The sequence below is a fragment of the Peromyscus californicus genome, unplaced genomic scaffold (assembly GCF_007827085.1).
Source record: "Peromyscus californicus insignis strain IS unplaced genomic scaffold, ASM782708v3 Scaffold_11__1_contigs__length_118956290, whole genome shotgun sequence".
Classification (NCBI taxonomy): Eukaryota; Metazoa; Chordata; class Mammalia; order Rodentia; family Cricetidae; genus Peromyscus; species Peromyscus californicus.
In genome coordinates, this window is record NW_026294402.1 from 58,019,827 (window position 1) to 58,047,517 (window position 27,691).

The following is a 27,691-nucleotide window of genomic DNA, read 5'->3' on the forward strand; positions in this document are numbered from 1 at the left end:
AAGTTTCATCCAGTAAATTTGTTCTGGACTCTGATTATTCAACATTTCATTTCTGTTTTATAAGAACTTGAGTTACCAAAACCCCTTTTAAAATGTTTTAAGATGTAATTGAACTAATTGTAAGCTGGCTATAACACCTGAGGAAAGACACTGAGCTATCCAAAGTGTGAAAGAATGAAGCACAGGGCTGAGGGCAAGAGATATGGCTCAGGGGTTAAGAGCACTGGCTGCTCATGCCTAGGACCCGGGTTCCATTTCCAACATCCACAAAGAGGCCCAGAACCACCTGTAGCTCCAGTTCCAGGGCATCTGATGCCCTCTTCTGGGCTCCACAGGCACTGTATGCACATGGTACACATGCATGCCTGCAGGCACAGTACCCATACACAGTTTTTATTAAGGTAGAGTTGGATATGGTTGCTCTTATCTATAACCCTAGCACTTAGAAGACTGAGATAGGAAGACTGCTGTGATTTCAAGGTCAATGTTGGTTGCATGGTGAGTTCTAGGCTGTCTGGTCTATAGTGCGAGATGCTGTCTCAGAAACTAAAAAGAAAAACCAAAAAGAAATTAAAAGGACTAGAAACGATGCCATAAAAACAGAGTAAGTTGGGAGAACTCAATCACAGGGAGAAGTGGAAGTACACATAAGTATACACAGCCACCTACTCACTCATCCTAGCAAGCACTCGGGTGCCACACCTCAGACCAGGGCTTGCAGCGGGCACACTGTCGTCACTGCCCTCTTAGAGCACTGAAGGTACTGGGGACCAAGATGATGCTGCTCCGATGTGCTCACTGCTATAGTCCAAAGAAGCAGGGGGGGGGGCACAGGGTCCACACAGGGCACCTGCTATAGCCTGGCAGGTAGGTGGGGCACAGGGGTCCACACAGGGCACCTGCTATAGCCTGGCGGGTGGGTGGTGACATGGGTCCACACAGGGCACCTGCTATAGCTTGGCGGGTGGGTGGTGACATGGGTCCACACAGGGCACCTGCTATAGCCTGGCAGGTGGGTGGTGACAGGGGTCCACACAGGGCATCTGCTATCACTTGGTGGGTAGGTGGTGACAGGGGTCCACACAGGGCACCTCCTATAGCTTGGTGGGTAGGTACGGCTCAGGGGTCCACACAGGGCACCTGTTATAGCTTGGCGGGTGGGTGGTGACATGGGTCCACACAGGGCACCTGCTATAGCCTGGCAGGTAGGTGGGGCACAGGGGTCCACATAGGGCACCTGCTATAGCCTGGCAGGTAGGTGGGGCACAGGGGTCCACATAGGGCACCTGCTATAGCCTGGCAGGTAGGTGGGGCACAGGGGTCCACACAGGGCACTTGCTATAGCCTGGCAGGTAGGTGGGGCACAGGGGTCCACACAGGGCACCTGCTATAGCCTGGCAGGTGGGTGGTGACAGGGGTCCACACAGGGCACTTGCTATAGCCTGGCAGGTGGGTGGTGACAGGGGTCCACACAGGGCATCTGCTATCACTTGGTGGGTAGGTGGGGCACAGGGGTCCACACAGGGCACTTGCTATAGCTTGGTGGGTAGGTGGGGCACAGGGGTCCACACAGGGCACTTGCTATAGCCTGGCAGGTAGGTGGTGACATGGATCCACACAGGGCACCTGCTATCATTTGGTGGGTAAATGGTGATCAAGAACAGCGATCAGAAGATAGTTTGGTTCTCCAAGGTTGTCAAGATTAGCCAGATTAAAGGAGAAGGCGAGGAAGAAAAGAATGAGGCAGCACCAGATAGATGTGCAGGCTCCGTAGTGACAGGGTGGGTACCACGTGCTCACCAGCAAGGCTGAAGTGCATGGAGCACGTCTATGCACACAGTACCCCTCAAGACCCATGGAGGTCTCACTTCATCCTTAAGTAGGAAATGGTGCCTCAGAACTGTGCCTTAGGGTTACAGTTTGGAGCTGGTTTATTCTCGAATGGTCCACCTTAGAGTGTCAATGTTGAGGGTGTGGACTTTGAAAAGATTCTAGTGGGAGATGAATATGTAAGTTGGAGGTGTGTCCTCAAAAGGGATTGCAGAACCCAGTCTCACTCTTTCTGGTCCCTGTATCAGTCACTCCGAATGAGGAGGGACAGGCACAAGGAGTCATCACCAAGGCCTGTCCTGGGCCATTGGGCTTTCAATGCCCCAAACTGTGAGGTAAGTAAATTTTTATCTCAACACAATGAACTATCTTGGGTATTCCATTATAGTAAAGAGCTGACTATTACAATTAGCAAGGCTGTCTCAGCTAAGGTAGAGGAGACCGACAGCGGACTGTGGAGATTTCCCTGGAGCATCTGTGCAGCCAGAGGGATGCTGCAAGTGGGCAGGTGCAGAGCTCCTAGGAAGGTGCAGGCTGCTGGAAGGATGTGGTACAAGAGAGAAGATTGTATGAAGAGCTCAGCTGAAAGAGGGAACAGTCGTGTTCTGGGGACAAAACTCCATCTTTACGAGTGGGTGCTGAAGGGCGGCAAATCTCAGCTCAGAAAGAAAGAGCCTCTTAAGATGGACCTGAACGAAAACAAAGGGGCAGCCTTGGCCCAAAAGTGCATCCCTAGCCCAGATGTTGGGAAGAGCCTGGGTGTCCGTTTGGCAAAGCACCGGAGTATCAAAGGAAAGCAAGGTAGGCTGGCGCTTCCCTCCTCCTGCTCCCACAGGCGAAGTATCTACCAATGCCGGGCTGGCTTGCCCTCCGCCCCTACAGCCCTCTGTGGCTCTCCAGGCCAGGAAAGGAAAGGAAAGGCCGGCTGGACCGTCCAGGCCCCACGTGACCTGACTCCTGTCTGCAGCCCTGCCTCCCAACCCTTGTGCTGCTCCCCCAACTTCCCACACCCTGCTCTGACCTGGTACCTCTCCTCCTGCTCCGGCCAACCAGTCCACTTGCAAACATACCAGCTCTTTCCCCTCAGGGCCTTGCCGTAGGCACCTCTTCTAGCTCTACGTCTTTATTGTGATATAACTTGGTCCTCTGTGTGCATCAGGTCTAGATTGAAACCTCACTTTCCCCAAGGAGCCAGCTCTGAGGACTCAGTTTAAATGGAAACATACTCCTGTCTAGTGTTTCTCTCTGCACGCATGTGCTTCCTTCACAACACTATTGCCACATCATATTCCTAGGACAGCAACTAACGAATAAGAGGCACTCAAATACCTGCTGGTTAGTTATCAACCTGGGGCACAGAACACGGCCAACGTAGGGTAACATGTTAAAAACACCCAGAGGACTTTTTCAATTAACATTCTTCCCATGACAGGAACCCTTCCTGTGCTTACTGTCCGGGAGGCTGCCATACCGACCCCCACGTGAAGATGTCGGGATGAAACCGGCAGATAACCAGGTGGTGAAGCTTCGTCCGATCCAAGAGTCTCACAACACTTCACGAAGAGACGTGACAGTTTTTACCCCAAGCTAATCCTCACTTGTGGCTACAATGATGTGGAAGACTGGAAGTAACACTGCTTCTCTGACCTGAAATCTTTGCAATTCCATCTGGCTTTTTATGCCGTAACGAAAGTGTAATCTAAGACACCAGGGAAAACCTTGTCCTTCCCCAGGGCTCACATGCCATTTGTGTGCACACCATCTTTTCTGGAATCAGTGGTACCAGTGAAAGGTTCTACCTTCCTGGAGCTCTGTGAACAAGGAGTCCTCTACCCACATGCCTCTACTCTACAGGACCATGACTCACATGTCCAGGCAGTATGGAGAGAGTGAATGCAAAGCAGTGTCCGGCAGGGCCAAGCCCTCTGTGGAGAAGCGAACATCTGCCCCACATGACCAGGCAGGTGACATGCTGGTGACTAGCTAGCTAACTGCACTCTAAGGTGGAACCAACTGTTCAAGGAGACACCAACTGTTAGAGCCCGGTGTCCTCGGCTGGAAGGTTAGTGGGTCGATACTGACACCGCAGTAAAAAACCACTGAAGCAGCTTAGGGGAGGGACCTAGTGGAGGGGCTCTTAGGCCAATTGGGACTGTGGAGATGGTGTGATGGTACACACCAGTAATCCTAGCACTTGGGGGGATGAGGCAAGGGGATTACCACATGGTTGAGGTCTACCTGGGCTACACAGCAAGACGCTTAAAAATTAAAGAAAAACATACAGGTTAGAGAGATGGCTCAGTGGTTAAGAGTACTTACTGCTCCTCCAGAGAACCCAGGTTTGGTTCCCAGAGCCCAGGTGAAGGCTCACAACCATCTGTAACTCCAGTTCTAGGGCCTCCAACCACCTCTTCTGGCCTCAGTGGGCACTGGACACACATGTGTTGCAGTTTCATACATACACACACTCATGCATATAAAAGAAAATGTTTACATTTTTAAGAGAAAATAAAAGAGTGGGCAGGATCACAGGAGCAGGGGTCTCTCTGTGGCTTCCGTTATTAAGATGCAAGCACCCCTACAGATGGGCCCACCATGAGGAGAATAGCCGACAAGGAGCCCTCACACAGCCTGTGCCAGGCCAGCTGGACTTACAGCCTCCAAAACGGTGAGCCAGAGTCAAACCAGAACCCACAGCCACAGACCCAAGGCTGTGTGTAAAGGAGGACAGAAAGGCACGAGAGGAAAGCAGAGGCCTCGACTGCATCTCAGCCCGTAAAAGGCTGTGCACACACTGACTAGAGCCCAGAGGCCAGGGACCTTCAGTGCAGGATGGAAGAAGGGTTTTCTGGTTCTGTCAGCTTTTCAGTCACCGTTGTGACTCTGCGCCCCACAGTGAGGAATATGATGTTTACTAGCAGATTAACTGGACGCACAGACAAAATGTCCCAAGTCACCCCTTTGACCGGAGTACCGCCATAGTGTGGCAGTTAAGTTCAGGCACATAAGAAGACTTTGAAAGGCTTAAGATCTGCTCCAGTGTGGGGTGATGCCAGCATGAATTAACAAAAATGATCTTCCTGTTACAGTAGCTTTAATCTCCTGGACAACCAAAGATGCCATTAATGAGCAGCACTGCGGTCAAGTTAAATGTCACCATTTGACTCTTTCCCTGACTCTGTCTAGTGAAGAGGCCAGCAGATAATAACACTGTCAAAAGATGGACAAGCAAAACAGACTTGGTAAGTATTACACAGCCTGTAACTGCACCAAGACTTGAGACAGGCACAGAACAGTCTACACAATTCGGAGACTCGGGCAAAACTACTCTAGAACAAAATGAATGGTGTAACATGTCAATTCCACCTGTTGTATCTTCATTCATTCACTCACTCATTCATTCATTGTGTATGGGTGTGTGTGGTAAAGGTGTATGTTTGTGTGGGTGTGTATACATATTTGTGCACATGCGGAAGCCAGAGGTTCATATATCATATCTTCCTCAATGGCTCACAGTCTTATGTTTTATGATAGGGTCTCTTATTGAACCTGCGGCTCATGGACTCAGCTAGGGTGGCTGGCCGGTGAGCTCCTGAGAGCTACCTGGCTACACCTCCCCAGAACTGGAGACTCAGATGTGTGCTGCCACATCTGGATTTTACATGGGGGCTGGGGATCCAAACTCAGGCCCTCACGCTTGCCTGGCAGGCACTTTATCTTCTGGCCACGGGCCACCTCATCTACCTCTAACTTCAGCTTTCTACGCTGTCTTTTTTCTCATCAGCCAATATGCAGAGGGCTATCTGGCTAGCCCACTCTCTTTACAGCCACCTGCACTTCTTTACCTTACAGAACAGACACGTGTTGACCAAGCCCCTTCCCACCCCTCCCCCAACCCCGGAGAGAGGATAGCATCAGGGTACAATTCCCGTGTCTGTCCTCACCTATTGCTTGGAAGTGAGTCTGAGACCACAGGGCTGGTATGTTGAGATGGTCCAGCCCGCGTATTCACCTATAAGTAAAGAGAGAAGTTTGATCAGCCTTGTGTTCTGAGGACACAGTTCTAATTAACCTATAATTCACCACACAATGTCTCATCTCACTATGAAGGTTAATTAGCTTGTTGCTAGACAGACCCACAGTTGGAGTGTATTCAGTATATAGGTTACAGAACTGTACAATCCATATATTACATAATCCCCTCTCCCTGGCATTATTCAAATACTTAAATAGTGCTGTAAGAAAGAGAAACCGAGGGGCGAAAACCTCAGCTCACTATCTAGAACAATAGAAATGCGGGATGCCCATGAAAGCGCATTAAGCGTGTGTCTGGGGGTTAGTAGCAAACCTCAGGATGCCACCCCCTTCCAGCTCTACAACTGCTTCTCATTCACTAGAAAATGAGGTCCAAGTAATTAATTATAAAACACTTGAGCCTAATAAAATAGCCAGCTTTTCTTTCATATGTGAAGCCTTGAGCAGAAATCCAGAATTTAAAACACGCAGAACAATGAAAAGGCATTAACTAGATATGTGTTTCAAACATAAATATGTCGAGAGAAGAGGGAGGGCACCCTGTGTGCAATATGTTTATGTGCTTAATTAATCACCAAAATGAAGTCCATGTTCTCACTCAAATGAATCTTTGTAGAGAACAGACCCCAGGATCATCCTGGAGAAACTGACCAACAAAACAATTCCAAATGACTGAAAAAATACAGCACCAAAGGCCCAGGATCCAAGTACATACACAGCGTAAGCAAATACAGATGTCGCCCTTCCACCCCACCACTCAAAACAGAGAAAAAAAGATTGCTTGTCAGAGCTTGAGAAAGTGCAGTTTTATTTGACATTTCAATAAGTGGAACACAGCATTACAAATCCATCTAACTTTACTGAAACAATTATTGAAATTCGTACCTTCAGGCCATGTATGTTCCGTTCCCCAGGAGGCTTGCAGGCTGAAACAGTAATTGACTAAATTGTAGAACACATCAGGGCCATTTACAAATTTGCTCAAAATGAATCGTTTAAAAAGAAATGAGGGTGACACCAAAATTAGCAGAGAGAAATGATTGAAAAGTGGCCCCCAAGACCCAAGGTGGGAATTACGAACCGCGTTCCTAACTGGCAGGAGTGAGCGTTTCTAAATGCAGAGAACTTTCTGACACCACTTCATAGGAATTCCAATTTCTGCTTAAAACATACCAAAATCACGTTAGCTGAGCTAAAATGACGGGACTCCTCCCGTGGCTCAGATTTCTGCAGTCTTCCCTCACTCCCCTGAACTGCCTGAGGATGTGCAGTCAAAGGATGTGCAAAACAGCGGTCTCTGCTTTTGCTGCTCTGAAGGTGTTGGGGAGGGTGGGGAAAGGGTCATTGAATGCCAAAAAGATTGCTATAGATTCCAAGATGGAATATGCAAGTCTGGGTATGTTCAAATTTTATGTAGCCATAAGCAATCAGATTCACTAAAAACACAGATATACAACTTAATGAGGTTTCTTGATATCTGCTCCTATTTAGCGCTGAGGATAATGTAGGGCCAGGGAAAATGACAGGGATTTCCCAGGACCACCCTGGGTGACAAGTGAGACACTTCTAACCCCGCAGATGCTTCTTCATCACGTTTAAAACACAAAGCGTTCTAGCCATGTTATAGACCGATTCCGTTCAAATACCAGAGTGCCTTACAACAGGGTGGTAAGGGGCTGTCAATTCTGACTGATTGCTTAGGAAAGGGTGGATTTGATTTTTTTTTTTCTTTCTCTGTTTCTGACAATAGAAATCGAGCTGCTTAAGAAGACATGCATGATAATTACAAGGTGTGGGTTAGTTTTACTCGGGGATTTGAGTAAATTTGAATTGATTATTTTATTAGGACTGGAGAGATGGTTCAGTGGTTAAGAGTACTGGCTGCTCTTCCAGAGGACCCAGGTTTGATTCCCAGCACCCACATGGTGGTTCACAACCATTTCTAACCCCAGAGGTTCCAAGGCATCCAACACCTATTCTGACCTTCTCCAGTTCCCACACACACATGGTCAGGCACACAAATACACATTAAATAAATAAATAAATATAGTTCTAAAATGAATTTATCAAGTTATTCCAAAGTATTATCCCAAAAATACCTCAACACGAATAAATGTTTTTATTTTTTCTCTAAGTACATAAGATATTTAATTCATTAAGACTCCAAATCTCTCTTTAAAATGCAAAATAACTCTTTGAACAAAACAACAGCTGCACACATCTGCTCCCCAGCTCTTGGAGGACCCTCAGTATTCCCTCAGACTGTTGCCTCTGCAGGAAAAAGGGTGGTGAGCCAAGGACTAAGCGAGACCCCAGCCATCTTCTCTAACCGTAAGCCTGCTTGCTTCTCAACTGCCTCTTCAAACCTTTGTGATTAGAAATCTAAACAGCCATGTTGCACTCAAAAGCCTAGCAACCTCATATATCCTGAAGTTAAAAAGGCAGTTCCTATAATGCTAGCCAATTTTCATACTTATTAATATTTAACACAGCTCTGAGCCACAGGGAAGACTTGGCCATGAGCTAGGAGTGGAATACTATTCAAGATACCAGTGCTACTTGGAATGAGGAGAATGTGTGGTTAGAGTCAGATCATTATCTCCTGTCCCACCAACCTGCTCAGTCTGAAGATTCTTCTTCACATGGGGCCTAGGCACAGAGCCTGTAGGGCTTGAGACCCTCTGACCAACCAGGAAGGTCAAGGGAACTCCTGCCATGGCCACATTCTAAGTGTACATTGTCCTAGCCTGCACCTCTGCTGCTGTGATAGACACCACGAGCAAAAGCAACTGGGGGAGGAAACAGTCTGTTGAGCATACAGGTTACGGTCCATCATCAGAAGAGGCCAAGGCAGAGACCCGGAGGAGCTGAAGCAGAAGTCAGAAGCCCTGTTAACTGACTCGCTTCCAGACTCACATGTCTGCAGAGACCTTTCTTCTAAGACCCAGGACAGTCCACCCAGGGCTGGCACTACAGACAGTGAGTGGTCTAGGTTCCTTCAACGATTAGAAATCAAGAAAATGCCCACAGACATGCCAGTCTGATGGAGATAATTCTTCAATTCAGGTCCCCTCTTCCCAGGGATCTCTAGTTTGTGTCAAGTTGACAAAATGTAACCAGAACAAATATACATTTCATCACCCCACTCATCAGCAGTGAGGTAGTTAAGTAGCAAAACACAAGACAACAAAAAGAACCAAAGACCCAAATTACAGCACAGAAAAGAACCCCAGAAAGAGGATGACGTCACATTTTGGAATTCTCAGCGTGGCTTGGTGAGACTACGTTTAATATGCATTAAGCCTCAAGGGGCTTCTGGAGACAGCAGCATCTCACAGTTTTGTCTTTACACCATCCTCTTCTCTCCACTCTAACACTAAACCCTCCAAACTCCCCTCACACACCTCACTGGTACCTGAAGTTAGATGCCTTTCCCCAGAACCAAACCGTAATCTAAGCCAACCCTCACTCAAGAGTCCACTAAACACTTAGGAGCTGTGTGGCTCTCTGGTTACTTCACCTCTCTGAACCTCAACAGTCCACACAACGGAAGCAGTAGACCCTAACTGTAAAACTGCTGGGAGAGCAGAAGGGAGAACAGAGATCTCAGAATGACCGTCACCAAGGGGGCTCTGCATAGGAACGGTAACACCACGAGGCTGCCCATACGGTGAGAGGGAATTCAACTAAAAGGTTTCCCATGGAGAGAAGGAAACAGTTTATTGAAAAGAAAAGCCCTCCAGCCTGGTGACTAGATTCTCAGGGATCTGTACCTGGCTTTGCCATAACAGAGCTCAGGAGCAAATGAACAAGACTGCCAGCCTGTAAAACACTATTCTTTGGAGGAAATAATTTTTAAATCTGCCCTAATTCTGTAGTCACTGAGAAAACCAGGAAATAATCTGTGTCGTCATCAGGGGCCATCTACAAAGAAACAGCAGTCTCCCCGTTTGCCTGTTCAGTCAAGCACCACAGAATCCGGATTCATCATACTTTTCTTTTGGATGACCACTGAGCTTAAGAAGCACAGTTTTATCCCCTCACTTAGCCCTTCATTAAGTTCTTACTAATAATGAAATAAGCCCCCTGGTTCCACTGCCCACACAAACGCCCAAAGAGGAATATTGCACTTGAACCCGATCTCCTTCCTGGCTGGCCAAGCCAGCTGCCTTTGGAGACCATCTCTGCAAACAGAGCCCACTGGTTAATTGAGCCATTCAAACTTCTGAGTTACAGGTAATGAAAGTCTAGAATGTTTAATTGGAAAACTCATACCATGATTATCTGTACAGTTAAAGAAGGTGAGTTTAACTTTTAATTATTTCAATTAAGCTATTTCTAGAAGAGTTACTTAGAGGGTTTCCTGGTCTGTTCCATTAGTTAGAAAACATGGATTTCAAGTGGGACAAAAATAACAGTTAAAAATGGACTGGTTTATATAACTAAGTCACTCTTTGCATTGTTATTCAAATTTTTAGAGGTCTTTGCATAATAGAAAAAATCATAGCTGACACAAGGTTGGTATGACCCAACCTGAGAGAGATTCCCACTGAGACTCACCCTCGTCCACTCAGGTATTTGGAGACTTAACCAACTGCCATTGAAGAAGATGCCCCACTAATTAGAAAACACCTCCCTAGCTCAGGACAAACATCAACTTCCCAAAGCTCTGTCCTAGAATTCCCACTTTTCAGAGCCTCCACCCTAGCTCCCGTCTCAATGGCAGCTTTGACCATCACCATGAGTCACGACTTGTAAATCCAGAACTAAAGCCATCCATTTGCCTTGGTTTAGAATCATGTGGACTCCCAAAGAGTTCTTTAAGTGAATGTGAGTATGTACTTCAAAAACAAAAAAACAATCTAGTTAGTTTAATTTACTCTAGCAGATTAGATATTTTATCTGCTATAACTATAATATAGCTTGCAATCCCCCATGATAATGAATACTTCTTTTGTTTTTTTCAAATTAAGAGCTAAACATCATGTTATGTGCATTTAAACCTTTGGAAAACATAACTGTTGATGAAACAGTTTGCTGAAATAATCATTGTTGATTAGAATTTGTTCAACATTACCTCTTGGAAATATCTGCAGTGGCTCTATTAGCTGGCCATTTACTTGCTGTTCCATTACTGTGGAATAATACTGCAAAGAGATAATAGAAAGAAATTACTCAGTAATGTAACGGACACTAGGACAGACACTTGAGGGCTGTTAAATTCATTGCACTTTTGTAAATGGCTGGTATGTACATATCAGTCTTGAGAACACGTTCCTTATATTTGCACAAAAAAATTACTACAGTGAATATAGTCAGGATTTGGAGGTCCAGTACAGGGTTATCATCCATACCACCATTTATCTCTAGACTAACAGTATTAACTAAGCTCCCATGTTAGTATTTATCATACTTTAGAATGATATATATTTTAAATGACACAAAAACCATTTTGATAGAAATTATTCAAATTGCCTCTTGTCCTTTTCTTCTGAATTTTGTAAAGCAAAATGAATAGGCTCAATATTTGGCTTGAATCCACATGTCAGTTAATCAAACATGCACATTTGTGTATAAAAAAACACAGATAATGAAGACAGAAGCTGCAGAGACTGTGGGACCAATGAACAACATATTATTCAACCACGGACAGCAGAATCCCCACGTAAAAAGATAGTCCCCTTCTAGAAAATCTACTTCTGATGTATAATTTAGCCTTAGGCACAGTTTAAGATGGATCAAAACTCATTGTAAAATTCTAGGCACACAAAACCTATGATCCTGAGTAAAACAATAGCTCACTGCCCTTCCTAAAAGAATTCCAAAGTTCAAAGAAGACTGAACCGAGGTCCCATCCGTTTTTCCTGGAACACTGCCTGCATCACTTGTTCACCTATACCTGGAGATGCCTTCTGTACTTCTTATATTTCTTTTAAACTGAACAAACAAGAAAATGATGTTCGTGAAAAAAAATACCTACAAGGAAAACCACTGACTGGCCCAAAATAGTTTTTAAAAATGTTTATGTGTCTAAGTGTTTTGCCCACATATATGTCTGTGTACTACTAGCATGTCTGGTGCCTGCAGAGAACAGAAAAAGGCCTGGAATCACAGATGGTTGTGAGCCACCGTGTGGTGCTGGGAATCAAACCCCAGTTCCCTGGAAGAGCAGTGGTGCTCTTAACTGCTGAGCCCTCTCTCCACTCTGACTTTTGTGTTTTAAGGGCCTATCAAAAGCAGAACTCTCTCCCTCTCTCATCTTAGCTGCTTTTATACTTAAAGATACATATATCACTTAACTATCACATTTTCAGGAAATTCCTGAAAACTGATTATCATGTTCACTAACGTGCTAAAAAAAAAAAAAAAAAAGCCTTGTATCTTGGGGCTGAAGAAATGACTTTGTCGTTAAGAGCACTGGCTGCTCTTCCAGAAGACTCCAGTTCAATTCCCAGCAACCACATGATAATTCCTAACTGTCAGTTCCAGGAGACCTGACAAAACATCAACACACATAAAATAAAATAAATTAATTTTAAAAAATGTCTTTCTATTAGCTTTATATAGATCAAAGTTATTTTAGAATCAATCTTTTTCCTTAGAAATATGCAGAGGCCCCCAAATTCTCCATCACTGTGAGGATCAGAAGCTGAGAAATCCAAGGCTTTCTTCACTGCAAACAAGGATGGTGAAGGCAGACGTGATGGGAGGGCTCAGGAGGGACTCTTCGCTATGATTGAGATGGGCGTGGCCTCCCCAGCAACGGCTTTCAGACTGTAAAGGAAGGCAATTCTCTCTTTCTATGGACCTAAAAACTTAAACATGCACAACATAAATACGTGCAAATCACTCTGGAATATACGAAGGCAACACGAGGCTGCTCCTGAAAAGCCAGAAATACAGCGCGCACACCATTACTCACATGGTGACGACAGGTAAGTGAAATATCAATCATGTCGGCTGTCAACCTTTTGGGACAGCAATAACTGTTAACAAGTAGTCTGGAAAAATTGTCCGAAAATGACTTGTCCTTGGCACACAAGTATTTGAGGTTTCCGTGGAAAATTAAGATGCCAGTGGCTATTTGGAACATTGCTCAGGTATTCTTTTTAATGGGAAATTTGCCGGTTATTGATCCACAGCATGTACCGTGCTTCTGGAAGGCTGCAAGCAACTTTCCAATCAGTGGCTGTCAAAAAAATTCCTGCCTTTTTATACTGATACAAGACAGGGCCATGGTGGTGCCTATAGTTAATGCTTTTCTCTAATTAACTGCTATGTACAGTAGGTTTCTACTTCGCCATGGTCCTAGAAAACAGAAAAAAAAATATCCTTATGCTTTATCTAACAAACTAATTACAGAATTTTCTGAAACTGGTGCTTGGGGTCAAGTTTGAAAACAAATAACCTTAGTGCGAAGGGTCAGAACAGGTGCAATGCCTTTCTCCCTACTATAAAACCCTGCATGCATGAAATTGACCTGTTTTCCAGCTTTATTTATTTACCTCACAAAATAAATAAAAAAACGTTTCCCTTTCATCTTAGCACTGTGCCAAATCAACTGGAAAACTACATATATGTTTGTAACCAATGTGAAAAATGTAGGCAATCTATACCCAGCTCTCTGTACCATGATTAACGGAATCTCACTGCAATGATACACACTGTGCTGATTAAGACTTTCTCAAACAATTAATTAGGATTTGCTTTTCCTTTTCTACATCTCTCCCAAATCCCAATGTCTTTTCTCCTGCTGCTATCCTAGGATAGAGCTGGAAACACACACACACACAGAGAGTCGGGTAGTAACCAAACCCATGGCGTGAGCACATTGCGCACAAGTGACTTCTGAGTAGCAGGGCTGCTGAGAGGCCACAGGCCCCAGCCTGAGCTCTGGCTGCCGCACAGCCAACACTCTACAGGCAAGGAGAAACCCTGGGCCATGTGTAGTACACACAGAGCACTCCCATCAGGCCTCTAGGCCACCAGGCTGCTAGTCCTGCTGCTGCCCAGGTAAGTGAACAAGGCACTCAAGAGTTGGAGGGCTCATTCCTGGGAGCCTCACCATTGGCTGTCTCCTGACACATGGCACCAATGAAGCAATGCTGCCATGCCCTGCTGTGTCTCACACTGCTGGGCTGTAAGATGGGGACCAGTGAGCCTCACAGAAGAAAAGAGCAAAGACCACAATTAACCACTGCACTGCCAGCTGGAGTTAGGGCTGAGGCCCTGCATCTCTGCAGAACCTCTCCTTCGTTCTCTCCCCTTTGGCTCTAAACAGTCATAAAATCATCAGTGATGGCAAAGGCAAGACTCTGGCTTGACAAAACAAAAGAAAAACAAGTAGTAACAGTGAAGGCCTGTACCTCAGACACCAAGAAAGCCAACGTGAGTTGAACAGAAAAGCCACACTGTGACCACCTATCATGTCTTGGCTTTTATCACTTCAACACATGCTCTACACGTGGTGGGTGTTTGATAAGGATGCATCGATTGAAATGGGACTGGACTGTCATTCTACCAGTCCCTACTGTGCACAGCCTTCAGGAAGTCACCTAACCTTCTCTGTTCACCTCATCACCCAGGGTGCCTGTGGACTCCGAAATTAAACTGCAGCAATTGCACTAGTGAAGGGACTTTGTAAGCTCAAACCCAGAAAGTCTGTCTCCCAACACTGAAGCAGCACTTAGCCCGACACTTCCTACCTTAGAAGCATTCCAGCATTTAAAACGCAAAGATTATGTACAGAAAGTACAGGGCAGGCGCCAAACTAAAGCCGGCGGCAGCAGTTACAAAGTCTATTTGCTTCAGTGTCCTTCGCATAATCCATTACAGGCAGTAATTGCAGCAATAATCAATATGCTAAGGGGGTAAAAGATTAATCAGTTTTACGATAGCTAATGGAATCTCCAGGACCAGCTCGGATTGGTTTCAGAGTCTCTCTGAGATGGTCTCTAAAACCCTTAAACAGTTTTAATAAGGATGTGGCCGAGTTTAGTGTAGTTATCCTATAATAAAATTAATCTCCAACAAGGGGTAACAAGTACAATCTTTGGCTTTGTTTGTTTGCAAGTTTATCAAGTAGTGTTCCTATTTGTTATGAACCCAATTCTAGTTATAACAGCACAATTCAATCAATAATTAATTTTTTTCATGGAAATATACCACATTAAAAAAAACCGAGTTCAAAACAACACAGTTTAATATTACAAGGCTTAGATTCTCTATTAGCAGGGAGACAACCCTCACTCCCCCAAAACACCTATACATGTCAGGCTCAGCACTGCATATCTCATACATTTATCTAATTTCCCACACCTCTACCCCATTCATCTCTGTTCAACAGATGAGACAAATGACTTACCAATGACCATAGGTTATTAGTAACAGAGAGAAATGTTTCATTTTAGCACGAAACACATGCTTACTATTTAGGAATTGAAAAGCAGGTGGGCCCCACTCCTCCAACACTGAACTGAACACAGGGTTACTGTACTGAGTAGACTGCTGAGCTAGTAGAGAGCTCCGGCTTCTTCACTCACTGCTCCCATGCTCCCTCTGCACTGGCTGCCCTTGGGGACCTCTGCTCAGACATGGCCCTACCCAGCAGCCCTGGCCCCTGTCTCCAGGTACCCCCATTCTAGTTCCTGGGAGTGTCCTCCTTGGAGTGGGGGAGGTCCCCGTAGCTCCTGAGCAGTCTCCCCTTCTCACTACATCTTCTCCTTTTACCATTTCCCAGGTTTCCATCACCAGAGGAGTCATGGAGACTAATTAGGACCTGCCGAGTCACAAATCTTTATTTCCAGCCTGTCTCTCCAAAGATTTGGAGCATATCCAGTTGGCTGACAAGAGCCTCCTCCAATGCTAAAATCCAAAACTGAATTCCCTGCCTCTCTACCCTCCCTCAGACCCCAGACAGGTTGACTGCCACCTAGGTTTACCAAGTCATTAAGTACAGGTACCCAAACAGATGTCTTGACTTGATCCTGGCCACCTCTCTTCCCATACTGGCCACATGGATTCATTCACTTGACCTCTTTCCAAACCTACTGACCCCTCACAGGCCTGCAGCCACCACTGTCTTTGACCTGAAATAGCCCATATTTCACTGCTTCACTTCTGTGTTTTAGAACTCTTGTCCTGCAAGCCACACTCCAGAGAAATAAGCTGGGCCATATTACTCCCCTATATTTTGAAGCTAAGGCCCGCCATGCTACAGCCCAGCATTCTCCACAGCCCATCACACACCCTCCTTCTTCTGTTACCCACACAAGCTGAATCACAGGCAGCTTCTCCTGAATTCCCCAGGCAGTCTCTGCCTCCAAACCTTTACATACGCTCACTGTTTCTCTGCCCAGAACACCCCTCCCAGTCCCGTGGGCCCGACTACTCCACCAGGACACCACCTTCTTCAGGAAGCCTCCTCAAAGATGGATCAGGCTCTCTTCTATGCTCACAGGGCACCCTGTTTCAGTGCTTATCACTTGTCATCCTGCCTGGTGAGGGTCAGTTTGTATTGTCCTGATCTGGGGTTTCTCTCTGCTGCTGTCTCAACAGGACCGTGGAAGGCAAGTATGTGTGTGTTGGGAGGAGGAGAGGGCTCCGATTGCACTCCCTCCTCCCAACACACACATACTTGCCTTCCACGGTCCTGTTGAGACAGCAGTAAAAAACATTATTTTTAATAATCAAGAAAAAAAGTAGTATGTACAAAACTTTGTCAGTAAAACTTACTAGCTACCAGAACGAAAAACACACTTGAAACAGGTGGGGGTCCACTGGAGTCTCTGTCCAGGCCTCCTTGGTCCAGACCTGTAACCCCAACACATTTCTGAGGCTGATGTCAAGGGCTCCAGTGTTCACCTGTGAAACGAAGGCACACAGGAGCCCTCTGAGGTGCCCTCCAGCTCTACTCAAGTTAACCATGATTTTAGAGGCAATCGCCACGCTATGCAGACCAGGGTAAAGATAATTACAGCCCAATTTACAGGGTGCTCCAAAGGTCAAAGAGTGCCTCTCCCTGACGTCAGCCACTGTCTAACAAGGTACACAGTGGTCAAGTGTACCAAAGGGAATACTTACACTGCACGGAAACACAAGGTCTCTGCTATAATGAGAGGCATTATAGTAAAACTCATCCTGTACTCTTCTGGAAATAAGAGAGAGAGTGTGTGGGCAAAATGAGGAGAATTATTCTTGCCAATACTCTGCTCCATTCACACAAGCCTAGGAGGAGCAAGAGAACCTTGCGAGAAAAAAGTCCTTTGCTAGACACAGGACCCAGCAGAAACCACCAGGAATCCCTTCATAGCTGCCCCTGCATTGCTGTGGTCCTCAGGGAAAAGCCACCAAAAGAAGAGGGTAGTATTACAGCAAGCCCTTCAGTCAACAGCCCCACAGTACTGCCACACAACACCACAAAAGGAGAACAGCAGCGCCTGTTTCTAATCTTTCTAAAAAATGAGAGGGGAAAATAAGAACAACAACAAAATTTAAACTACATTAAGGGAATATTTAACAGGGTCCTTTAAATAATTCGCAATGATCAGGTATTTAGTTTTCAGAATATGTAGGTTGTATGTTTTTCTAATAAAGCATTTCAAATTCTAATTAAAAAATACTTTATGGAGGAATTAAAAAGATACAATAGTGTCAGAGGAGAAGCCATGATCCCAGAAGTGGAATATTCTAGCAGTATAACTTACAAGAAACTATGCTATAAAAACAGATTGTTGATTAACACAAACTCATAACAAAATGCAGAGAGCTATCACCATGCTGCTGTAATAACACTTGGCTGCTGAAGTCTCTCAATACATTAAATATCTCCTTGGAGACCAAATTACTTTACATTTTCTTAAAAGACAATTTATTATAGCTTTGTTTTCTTCTCATTATCTCTTAAAAATATATCGAATGAAGAAAAGAATACAACTTCTAAATAACTTATCCAAAATGGTCCTGATGTGAGACGACAGCCTTCAGCTTGTCTGCTGGCTATTATTTAACATCGCACAACCTGCTGCCAGGACATGCCCTCACTGGCACTCGACGGACCCCGCCCGCCTCACATGTATCAGAAACTACCGTATGCCATTATTACAGCACTCATAAAATTAACAGCCTCGGGCTGCTAGTGATTTAAATAATTGATAAGTTTTCAATTAAAAAGCCAACATTTTCAGGTCTAATACAAAAATCTATTTAAATTACTGATAAAAACTTATACTTGGGTTGGCCCAAAGCCAGAAAATCCCTTCCTCCAATTGGGGGTGGGGGTGTGATTCAGCAAGCTTTGATTCAGATGTTGCATTTTTTTTACTCTTACGCAGATCTAGGCTGTCCACTCTCTCCAATTTTGTGATTAAAGAACAGTGGTGAAACATCTCTACTTCTGCTTCCCCAGATGGGCTTCAAAGTGACCACAATTTTATTAAACTCCATATGAAAGCCTAAACTGTTGTAGCTTGTGCTGACAATAAAAATGCAGTTCTCTGGTGGGATCTTCCCATGCCTCTATACTCCACGCAAATCCTTTCTCAGAGCCACATTGGATTTATCTGTTGTACTGGCTGGTTTTGTGTATCAATTTGACACAAGCTCGAGTCATCAGAGAGGAAGGAGCCTCAGCTGAGGAAATACCTCCATGAGAGCCAGCTCTAAGGCATTTTCTCATTTAGTGATCAATGAGGGAGGGTCCCGACCATGGTCCTGGGTTCTGTAAGAAAGCAGGTTGAGCAAGCCAGGGGAAGCAAGACAGTAAGCAGCTCCCCTTCATGGCCTTTGCATCAGCTTCTGCCTCTGGGATCCTGCCCTGTTTGAGTTCCTGTCCTGATTTCCTTCAGTGATGAACAGCCAAATAAACTCTTTCCTCCCCAACTTGCTTTTGGTCATGGTGTTTTGTTGCAGCAATAGAAACCCTAACTAAGACATCTATTTATTTTATTATTTATTTATTTTCTAAGAACAGGCCTCACTGTGTAGCTCTGGCTAGCCTAGAACTCACTATGTAGACCAGGATGGCCTCAAACTCACAGGAATCGGCCTGCTTCTGCCTCCCAAGTGCTGGGATTAAAGGAGTGAGATACCTACCACACCCAGCACACCAATTTGAATTTATAAAATAAACACTGAGAAAACTATCCACTTCTTTTAGATTTTCCAATTTTGTGGAGTACGTGTTTTAAAGTATGACCTAATGAGTCTTTGGATTTCCTTGGTATCTGTTGTTATGTCTCCATTTTCGTTTCTGATTTGGATACTCTTTCTCCTCGTGTTTTAGTTTGGATAAGGGTTTGTTTATCTTGTTGATTTTCTCAAAGAACCAACTCCTTGTTTCATTGATTCTTTGTATTGTTCTCTGTTTCTATTTTATTGATTTCTGCCCTCAGTTTGATTATTTCTGCCCTCTACTCCTTTTGGGTATGCTTCTTTCTTTTTGTTCTAGAGCTTTCAGGTGTGCTGTAAGTTGCTAGTATGAGATTTTTTTATGTAAGCACTTAGTGCTATGATCTCCATCAGGCCCCTCCGCTTGGAGCTTGGGAACCCCACAGAAGAAGAGAAGGAAGAATTGTAGAAGCCAGAGGGGTTGAAAAAACCAGGACCACATGGCCCACAGAATCAAATAACCAAGGCTCATAGGGGCTCACAGAGACTGAAGCATCAATCACTGAGCCTGCATGGGTCATATATCATGGTTATTACAGCTTAACGTTTTTGTGGAACACCTAGTAGTGGGAGTGGGGGTGTCTCTGACTCTGTCACCTGCTCTTGGGACCCTTTTCCTCCTACTGAGTTGCCTTGCCCAGCCTTGATATATAAGGGTTTGTGCCTAGTCTTATTGTATCTTGTTTTGGTTTTGTTTTCTATTTATTTATTTTACATCCTGATTGCAGCTTTCCCTCCCTCCTCTTCTCCCAGTCCCTCCCCTGCCACCTCTCCCTGCCCCGCCCCATCCTTTCCTCCATTTCTATTTAGAAAAGGGCAGGCCCTCCGTGGATATCAACAAAACATGGCATATGAAACTGCAGTAAGACTAAGCACCTCCCCTTGTATTAAGGCTGGGCAAGGCGACCCAACCCAATATGAGGAATAGGGTCCCAAAAGTCAACAAAAGAGTCAAAACCAGCCCTCGTTCCCACTTTACAAGTCCCACAAGAAGACCAAGCTATACAACTGTCACATATATGCAGAGGGCCTAAGTGAGTCCCATGCAGGCTCCCTAGTTGTTGGTTCAGTCTCTGAGCTCCCATGAGTCCAGGTTAGTTGATTCTGTGAGTTTTCTTGTGATGTTCTTGACCCCTCTGGCTCCTACAATCCTTCCTACCTCTCTTCAGCAGGATTCCCTGAGCTCAGCCTAATGTCTGCATCTGTTTCCATCAGTTGCTGGATGAAGCCTCTCTGATGTCAACTGGACTAGGCACCAATCTATGAGTATAGCAGAATATCATTAGGCATCATTACATTGACATTTTTTTTTTCTCCAGTCATGTTTGGTCTCTGGGAAGACAATCTGGCTGCAACATCTGTCACCACATTGATCACCAGGGTTGATTCAGCTGATCTGTCTGACTAGGCGGGTGTCCCCTTCCTCCCTCACAGCTCCATGTGCACCTCTTCAGATGTGCACCTCTTCAGAAGTTGCATGCTCGTTAAGAGGACGACCTCCCCCAATAGAGGAGGACCGGTCCAAACAAGGTCTCAAGGTCTATTTATTGTGTCTTGTTATACCGTGTTCAGCTGACAGCCCTGGGAGGCATGCTCTTTTTTGAAGGGAAACGAAGGAGGAGTGGGCCAAGGGGAGAGGAGAGGAAAGAGGATTGGGGGGGTGTGGAGGGAGAGATGTACTGAAAACAAAGCAAGCAAATGAAATAAAATTTAAATAAATAAATACCAATACAAACTTCTAATATCAGGCTGGGGGTCCTGAGGACTACCAATGAAACCTACTATGAAGCTGGGTTTGCATGGTTCTCTATGGCAAAGCTGGTCCCCAGAGGAATTTCCAACCATAAGAACTGAACAGACTAAAAGGATAACCAACCTATTCGACTGTGTTGTTTTCAGACCAAAAAATACCTGTCAAAATCTCAGGGACTACTAAGTCTAAGGACATGTCTACAACAAAAAAATAATTAAATGCTGCAAAAATAAGCATAAGGTATAAGGAACGTATGGTGCAGACAGCACAACTAATTGTACAAACAAATCACTCGAATTCTATAACGGCCTTGACACAGGTTTCCAGGAGCATTTTCCAGGTGGTAGACCAAGACGACACTATGTGAAAGAATGAATGGCTGTGGGGTCTGGAAAGGCTAAATGAAAAGCTGTATTTCTTCCTTTTAAAAATTGACTTTTAGTTATGTGTATGTGTGTATGTCTGTGTGTGGGCTTGTCCATGTGCATGTGGGTGCCCACAAAGACCAGAGGAGGCGTCAAATGTCCTGGAACTGGAGTTCCAGGCAGTTGTGAGCCACTCAGTGTAGGTGCTGGGAAGCAAATCCCGGTCCTCAGCAAGGGCGGAGCCTGCTCCTTACCACTCGGCCACCCATCTCTCCAGCCGCAAGCTCGGCACTTTCGCTACAGCTTTAAGACCTGGGCATGTCTCTCCAACACTTACAAAATGGAGATGAAGGGCTGGAAGGGCAGCTCAGCAATGGGGTGCATGCTTGGGAAATAAGGGGCTCTGGGTCAACAACGACAAAAAGGAACCAGGGCTAATAGCCACCACAAAGGATTTGATTATTCTCCCTTTTTAAGGGCTGAGGAGATGGCCCGGTGGGGAAAGTGCTGCCTCAAGAGCATGAGGACTTCACCAGAATCCAAGTAAAGCGGTGGCAAGTGCCTGTGACCCCAGAGCTACAGCATGATGACTGGAATATAGGAGACTCCACAGAAGCTTGAAGACCAGCTGGTCTGGCATATGCAGTGGCCTGTCCTCTGACCTCCACGTACATGCCATGGCATGCATACACCCACACTCACACACAAGATGTTTACACACACCTACATTACCACCTTAGTTACTTACCACCCCCTACACATACAGACACAAGTAGGTTAAAAAAAAAATCAATTAAAAAAAAACAGAAAACATTTCAAGCTCTGAGTTTACACACTGGGCACTCAGAAATGGACAGGATTGGTAGCATCATGAGGATCACACTTGGTACTCTTTCACAAGGCACACTTTGCAAGGTCTTCTGAAAAGTCCACACTGCTTACATGTGAGTGTGCTGAATGCCTGTAAGAGTACACTGCCGTCAGCTCTCTGCCCGAGACCTACGTTAGAAAACCAGAACCCATCTGTGTGCATGCGTTTTCTCAAAACAAAGGAGCCATGCTCTCTGGAGAGTTAGCCAATCCATCAGGAGCAGTGCCGCCTTGGAAAAGACAATCCCACTCTGCCTTCCACGTACCGATGATCTCAGCTCTAAATTCTCAATACACAAAGACTCCCACATAAGTTAATGGGAAGTCAATGGGAAATTGACTTTTCCTACTCTGGGCTGGTAGGAATGCAATGCTCTGTTAATCATGCCATCCTTCTTGTTCTCTTTCCTCCTACCCTAAATTAAAACTATTGGCGGAAACCCACGCAGACGGGTTTACAGTTTTCATTACGATGAAACAATGTCCTGGTGGAAGTTGAGGGCTATCAAAAACATACATCCTAACTGTTGGCTACAATTAAAGTCTCGGAGAAAAGCAAATGTCAGGTCTTGTCCATCATGTTCACCGGAATATCACTTTGCATCTGGAGAGCGCTTTCACATCTATTATCTATTCGATCATTACCATCACCCTGTGCAGCAGAAAGGATGTGTGTTATTACCCACCACTGACAGATGAGGCAACTGTGGTGCTGAAAGGTTAAGTGATCCGCCTCAGGCCAGGAACCCAAAGCAGAGCTGTGGTTCCCTCCTAGTGCAGTGTCCTCCAGCAGACCACAGGAAAGGTTTGCCAGACAGATTACAGACTCAGGTAAAGGAAAACTAGGGAGGAAAGCTAACCCCGGGCTCAGGCAGCTGTAAGTCTCTCGTTGTTTATAAATTTTCCGTGACTGGTGCTGAAGCTTTAGAAGAGTACCCTTTCTGCTACCGATTTTAGTCTCAGACAAAAGTCAAGATACCAAAGGAAAGTCCACCTAGTGTACATTCAGATCACTTTGGATCAGTGAGCGGCCCCACTGTTCATTTCAGAGTATGAGCAGGAGGATGGGCAGTGCATAAAATACCCAGGAGTACATCTTTAAATCCTGCGTCCATAAAAGCCGGCAGCTATATCATAGCTGAAGTCTGGAAGGGTGAAAGAGATCTCCAGTCAAAAGTAGATTTTGAAAAATTTTTTAGAGCCCAGGGGTTCATTTTTAATGAGCCGTTACTTTAAGTACTGCATAAAAAATACAGGAAATTGATAGTCCATTTAGTCTGCACCATACCTAATGCAAAAGTCATTAAGATGCATTATTCTTAATGTTCATGATATGATCAGTAAGTGTCTTTTGAAAATAATGCCCTTAACTTTCACATATGGAAATCTTGAAAACCTTATCTATTATACTGAAAAATGCTATGGCAACTGTGATTTACTTACATATCTTCACTGTGCCCAAGAAACAGCATCCTCAATTACATTACCATTCTTTAAAAATAGTCCTTGTTTGCTAGGCTGATGAGATGGCTCAGCGGGAGAGAACACTTGCCACCAGGCCTGACAACCTGAGCTGGATCCCCAGAACTCACACGGTGGAAGGAGAGAACCGACTCCCGCAGGTTGTCCACACACACACGCACGCACACACACACACACACACACATGCACACACACACACACACACACACACACACACACACGCACGCACGCACGCACACGCGCACACACACGCGCACACACACGGTTTTAAGAACCTCCAACAGCCCTCATACGCAGTGCACTTACGTATGACAGCATCGCCTTCATTTCTTCATCACTTCTCACTGTAATCCTATCTCCATCTTCATCTTCATCTGTTTAAAAATGAATATGATGAAAGGGGTAAGACGTGCATTCTGTTTTTTGAAGATTTATTTCATCATTTCATTGTGTATGTAAGGGAATATGTGCACATGGGTGCAGTGCTCACAAAGGCCAGAAAAGGAGTTGGATCCCCTGCTCTAGAAAGAACTCAAATTTCCTTTAAAAAGGAAGGTAAAATATTAAAATAGTTCTCTAGTTACTCTAGACACATATCTAGGTCAAGCAAATTTGACTGGAGTATGACAAGACTGGCTTTTGAAGGAAGAGAGGCCTCCCAATCCACTTTCAGTGCTTTAGGTCTCCTGTGGCACCGTGTTCCCGTTCTCTTCCTCCTCTCTCCCCGAAACCCACCACATCGCTGAAGCAGGGTGAAAATGTCTCACGTCTGCTAAACACTGCTGCACAGAGGGGCTCTGACTTGTGCTTCATATGTAGTACTGCCTTAAGAAGCACACTACAGTCCTGCAATGTGGACGGCAGGATTATTTCTGCTTACAGAAGACAAGCCTGGGGCCTCCCACAGGTTAAAAGTCAAGTGACTCCAACAGCAGGCTTCCATCCTTCATCCTAGTCTGCAAAGCTCTCTCCGAGAATTTTGTTTGTCCCAGTCCTGCAACACTCAAATGGTGATTCATGCTATTTTGAAATAAAGTAATAGTCTCAAGACTCAGGAATATTAAGTCTTTACAAAACCTATAACCAGAATGTGCACATTTGAATAAATAGCAAAGCGGCCACATCTAGAAACAATGTGCTCATGTCGGTAATTCTCTTAGTTTTAAAAGCTGTTTTTAAGAACCTAAAGCTAGACCTCTTGAGAAGATCAGACCTCAATTCCAACCTAAAATAGAATTGTTGGCCTAATCATCACCCACATCTCTTCCCAGGCTGGACTCGAATGACGTCGGTTATTTCTAAATATTTTGAAACTTCACCCTTCTAGAGAATAGGAACACACCTGTCGAGAGGAGGGACACATGGGTGACCAAGAGGGCTCGTGGATAAAGCACTTGCTTTCAAGCCTGCCAACCTGAGTTCAATCCCTGGAACCACACTGTTGAAGGAGAGAGATTCAACTCCCAGAAGTTGTCCTCTGGCCTCTGCACATATGCTGCAGCATGTGTGTGCCCACGGGCATACAAGCGTACACACTGAATGAATGGATGGATGAAAGAAAGAAAGAAATGTAATAACAAAATTCTAACAAGAGCAGGAGCATTTGGCAGCTGATGTGGAAGCTCTAAATACATAGTTAAAGAAAAATGCCCAAACATTTGAGCAATGTACAGAGCCTGCCCAGGTAACAACCTAGAAGGGGCAGGCCCTTGGCAGGATGCTCAGAATCTAAGTACTTGCTAGACAGTCAGCATTCTATGTCTGTTCACTCGTGGGCATATAACTGCTGATTAGATGGGCCCGTTCCAAACCTGGCGCATTGGACACCGCATCCTCAGAGAACACGTTTGCACAGCTCTGAAGGAACAAAGGGATTTGGTTCAATACACAACCACCACACACCAACAGGCAAACCCTCCTGTCCAGAGGAAGACATTCTGAAGACGTCCTCCGGTTTGATGACAAGGCCATGAGGGCCATGGGAAGGAGTCTGTGCTTTTCCCAATTAGCCTATTACTAAGCAAAATACTAGTGGTTCCTTTTTGTTCTCAGTGGCCAGCAGCAAACTGACAGTACCAGGAGAGGAAGCATTTCCCTTGGTTACCCTCAGTGACTTGAGCCAACAGTTCTCCAGGGTCTTCTTTCCAAAGCCTCATGCTGCAGAATTCCCCAAGTCTACTGAATCAGTTATCTCCACATCACTGTCCAAACAGCTGGGAGCTGTCAAAAACCCCACACACCTTTAATCCCATTTAATCTCAGCACTTGGGAGGCAGAGGCAGGTGGATCTCTGTGAGTTTGAGGCCAGCCTGGTCTTCAGAACGAGATCCAGGACAGGCACCAAAGCTACACAGAGGGAAAAAAAAAAAGGAAAAAAAAAAAAAAAAGAACCCCTACTGAAAACTCTACTGCCAAGAGTAAGGACCTCCACACTAGCATGCAAAAAGACACATTTACGCATGCATCCCTGCACGTCTGGGAGATTTCTGCACATAAAGAGTTGCTTTTTCTGTCTGTGTTTGGTTCTCCATACAGACTTTCTAAGGACAAACTGGGGAGAAACAGCATCCTAGCAGAAACAAGAAAGGTGTTTCTACACAGGTCTTAGAAACTAACATACTCAGGCTAAGTTGGAAGTTTCCTTTGAAATCCAGGAGATAAGGATGAAGAAAAAAGTAGTGTAAAAGCGTAGACGGCTATGAACCACCCACACGAAGGCACTTCATATTTTGCTTTAACGCCAGGTCACAGAGGGCTGGGAAGACAGCTCAGCTGGGCAAGTGCTTTGCCAAGCAGATAGAACTCCTGTGCGAGGGACAAAGAGACAGGAGGGTCCCGGGGCCTTGCTGGCCATCCAGTCTAGCCAAGCTCCAGATTTACTAAGAGAATCTGTCTTAAAGAATAAAATGGAGACTAAAAAGACATCTGAAGTCAACCTGTGACTGCCACAGACACACTCACACAAACACATGTGCTCCTGCACACACGCATGAATGAAGACACACACAGTCAATCCGGGCCAAATTCTGCCCAACATAAAAGAGCTTCTGGCCAGTCTCATTTCTGCATCAGAGTTAGCTATGCAGATGATGGAAACAAAGGGACAGGTCATATTCAAATTTCAACAGACCAACAGACAGACGGACAGACAGACAGACAGACAGACACACACACACACACACACACACACACACACACACACACACACACACACAAACAGAGGTGACCTCCTTGAAGAGAACAGGAAAGCACTAAGTTTAGTAAAACAGGTGAGGAGCCTTTTATGACTTCTGATGAGAAACCATAAACTCCATAAGTACCATTTACATAATTATCTCTCCAAATTAAGATTAGGAAGTATTGAGGGAGAGAGGAAGTAGGGGGTGGGGTGGGAGATGGAATGAGGTGGGACTCTCTAAACTCTCAAACCCAGACTTACATACTTAAGACTACTTACAACGAAGTGTTCTGGAATTCTGGTTTCTATATAAGTTTGGGGACTTTTGCCAGGAAGTCAGCCAGCAGAGCAGTTCCTCCCAGGGCACTCCACGGATGACGGGCAGGCCCCACTGCCAAGGTACTTAAGCAGACAGGTTTGGAGGAGAAGTGCTGACACTAGCCACAGCATGGGGTCTGACTCCAAGAGGGAGAGCTCAGACCAGTTGAAAGGAGCATTCCAATTAAGCCTGGTGATAAAATCAGGCTTATGTGACACGGTGACTAATAGCTCTTCTGGCCTAACAGGATGGATGTCTTGGTTTCTCAGGGGACTGCTTTACCCTCTAATTTCCGTGCTTAGCTGCTTTAATGAAGACTCTGTTCTTGTCAAAGTGGAAGCTGGGCTGGAAAAATAACCACACTCCTGAGAATACAGGTGAGGCTGGCCAAAAAGTGAAATGGAACCTGTCCCCGACCCCATGATGGCAGCCTCGGGAACAAACCACTCACCTCAGCATTTAAAGAGAGGATGCGTCTCTTTGCAAAAGCAGTTAAATGAGAGGCCTGGCAAGCAAGGGAGAGAGGACAGCAGACATGCCACCAAGCAGCTTGGCAGACAGTCACCTGAAACACCTTTAAACCAAAAGTTAGACCTGCTCAAACAGCTCCAGCGAACACCCTGCCTATCTGCCTTTCAAACTGCATCGGCTATTTAAAAACTACACTCACTAGAGTAATAAATCCTGAGAAC

At 45.2% G+C, this 27,691-nt stretch overlaps 1 protein-coding gene across 3 annotated transcripts in view; it reads right to left on the reverse strand.

Moving 5' to 3' along the window:
* The window catches only part of Map2k5 (mitogen-activated protein kinase kinase 5), a 256,460-nt gene that overhangs the window by 192,441 nt on the left and 36,328 nt on the right, over positions 1 to 27,691 (reverse strand). For 2 of the 3 annotated variants that reach the window (XM_052763441.1, XM_052763433.1), the window contains exons 4-7: positions 23,809 to 23,876; positions 10,943 to 11,012; positions 6,751 to 6,791; positions 5,775 to 5,842 (exon numbers count right to left, since the gene is read on the reverse strand). In XM_052763441.1, coding sequence (XP_052619401.1) covers positions 5,775 to 5,842; positions 6,751 to 6,791; positions 10,943 to 11,012; positions 23,809 to 23,876 — 247 coding nt within the window. The remainder of the gene's footprint in view (positions 1 to 5,774; positions 5,843 to 6,750; positions 6,792 to 10,942; positions 11,013 to 23,808; positions 23,877 to 27,691) is intronic. The other variant, XM_052763451.1, reaches the window with a different exon arrangement.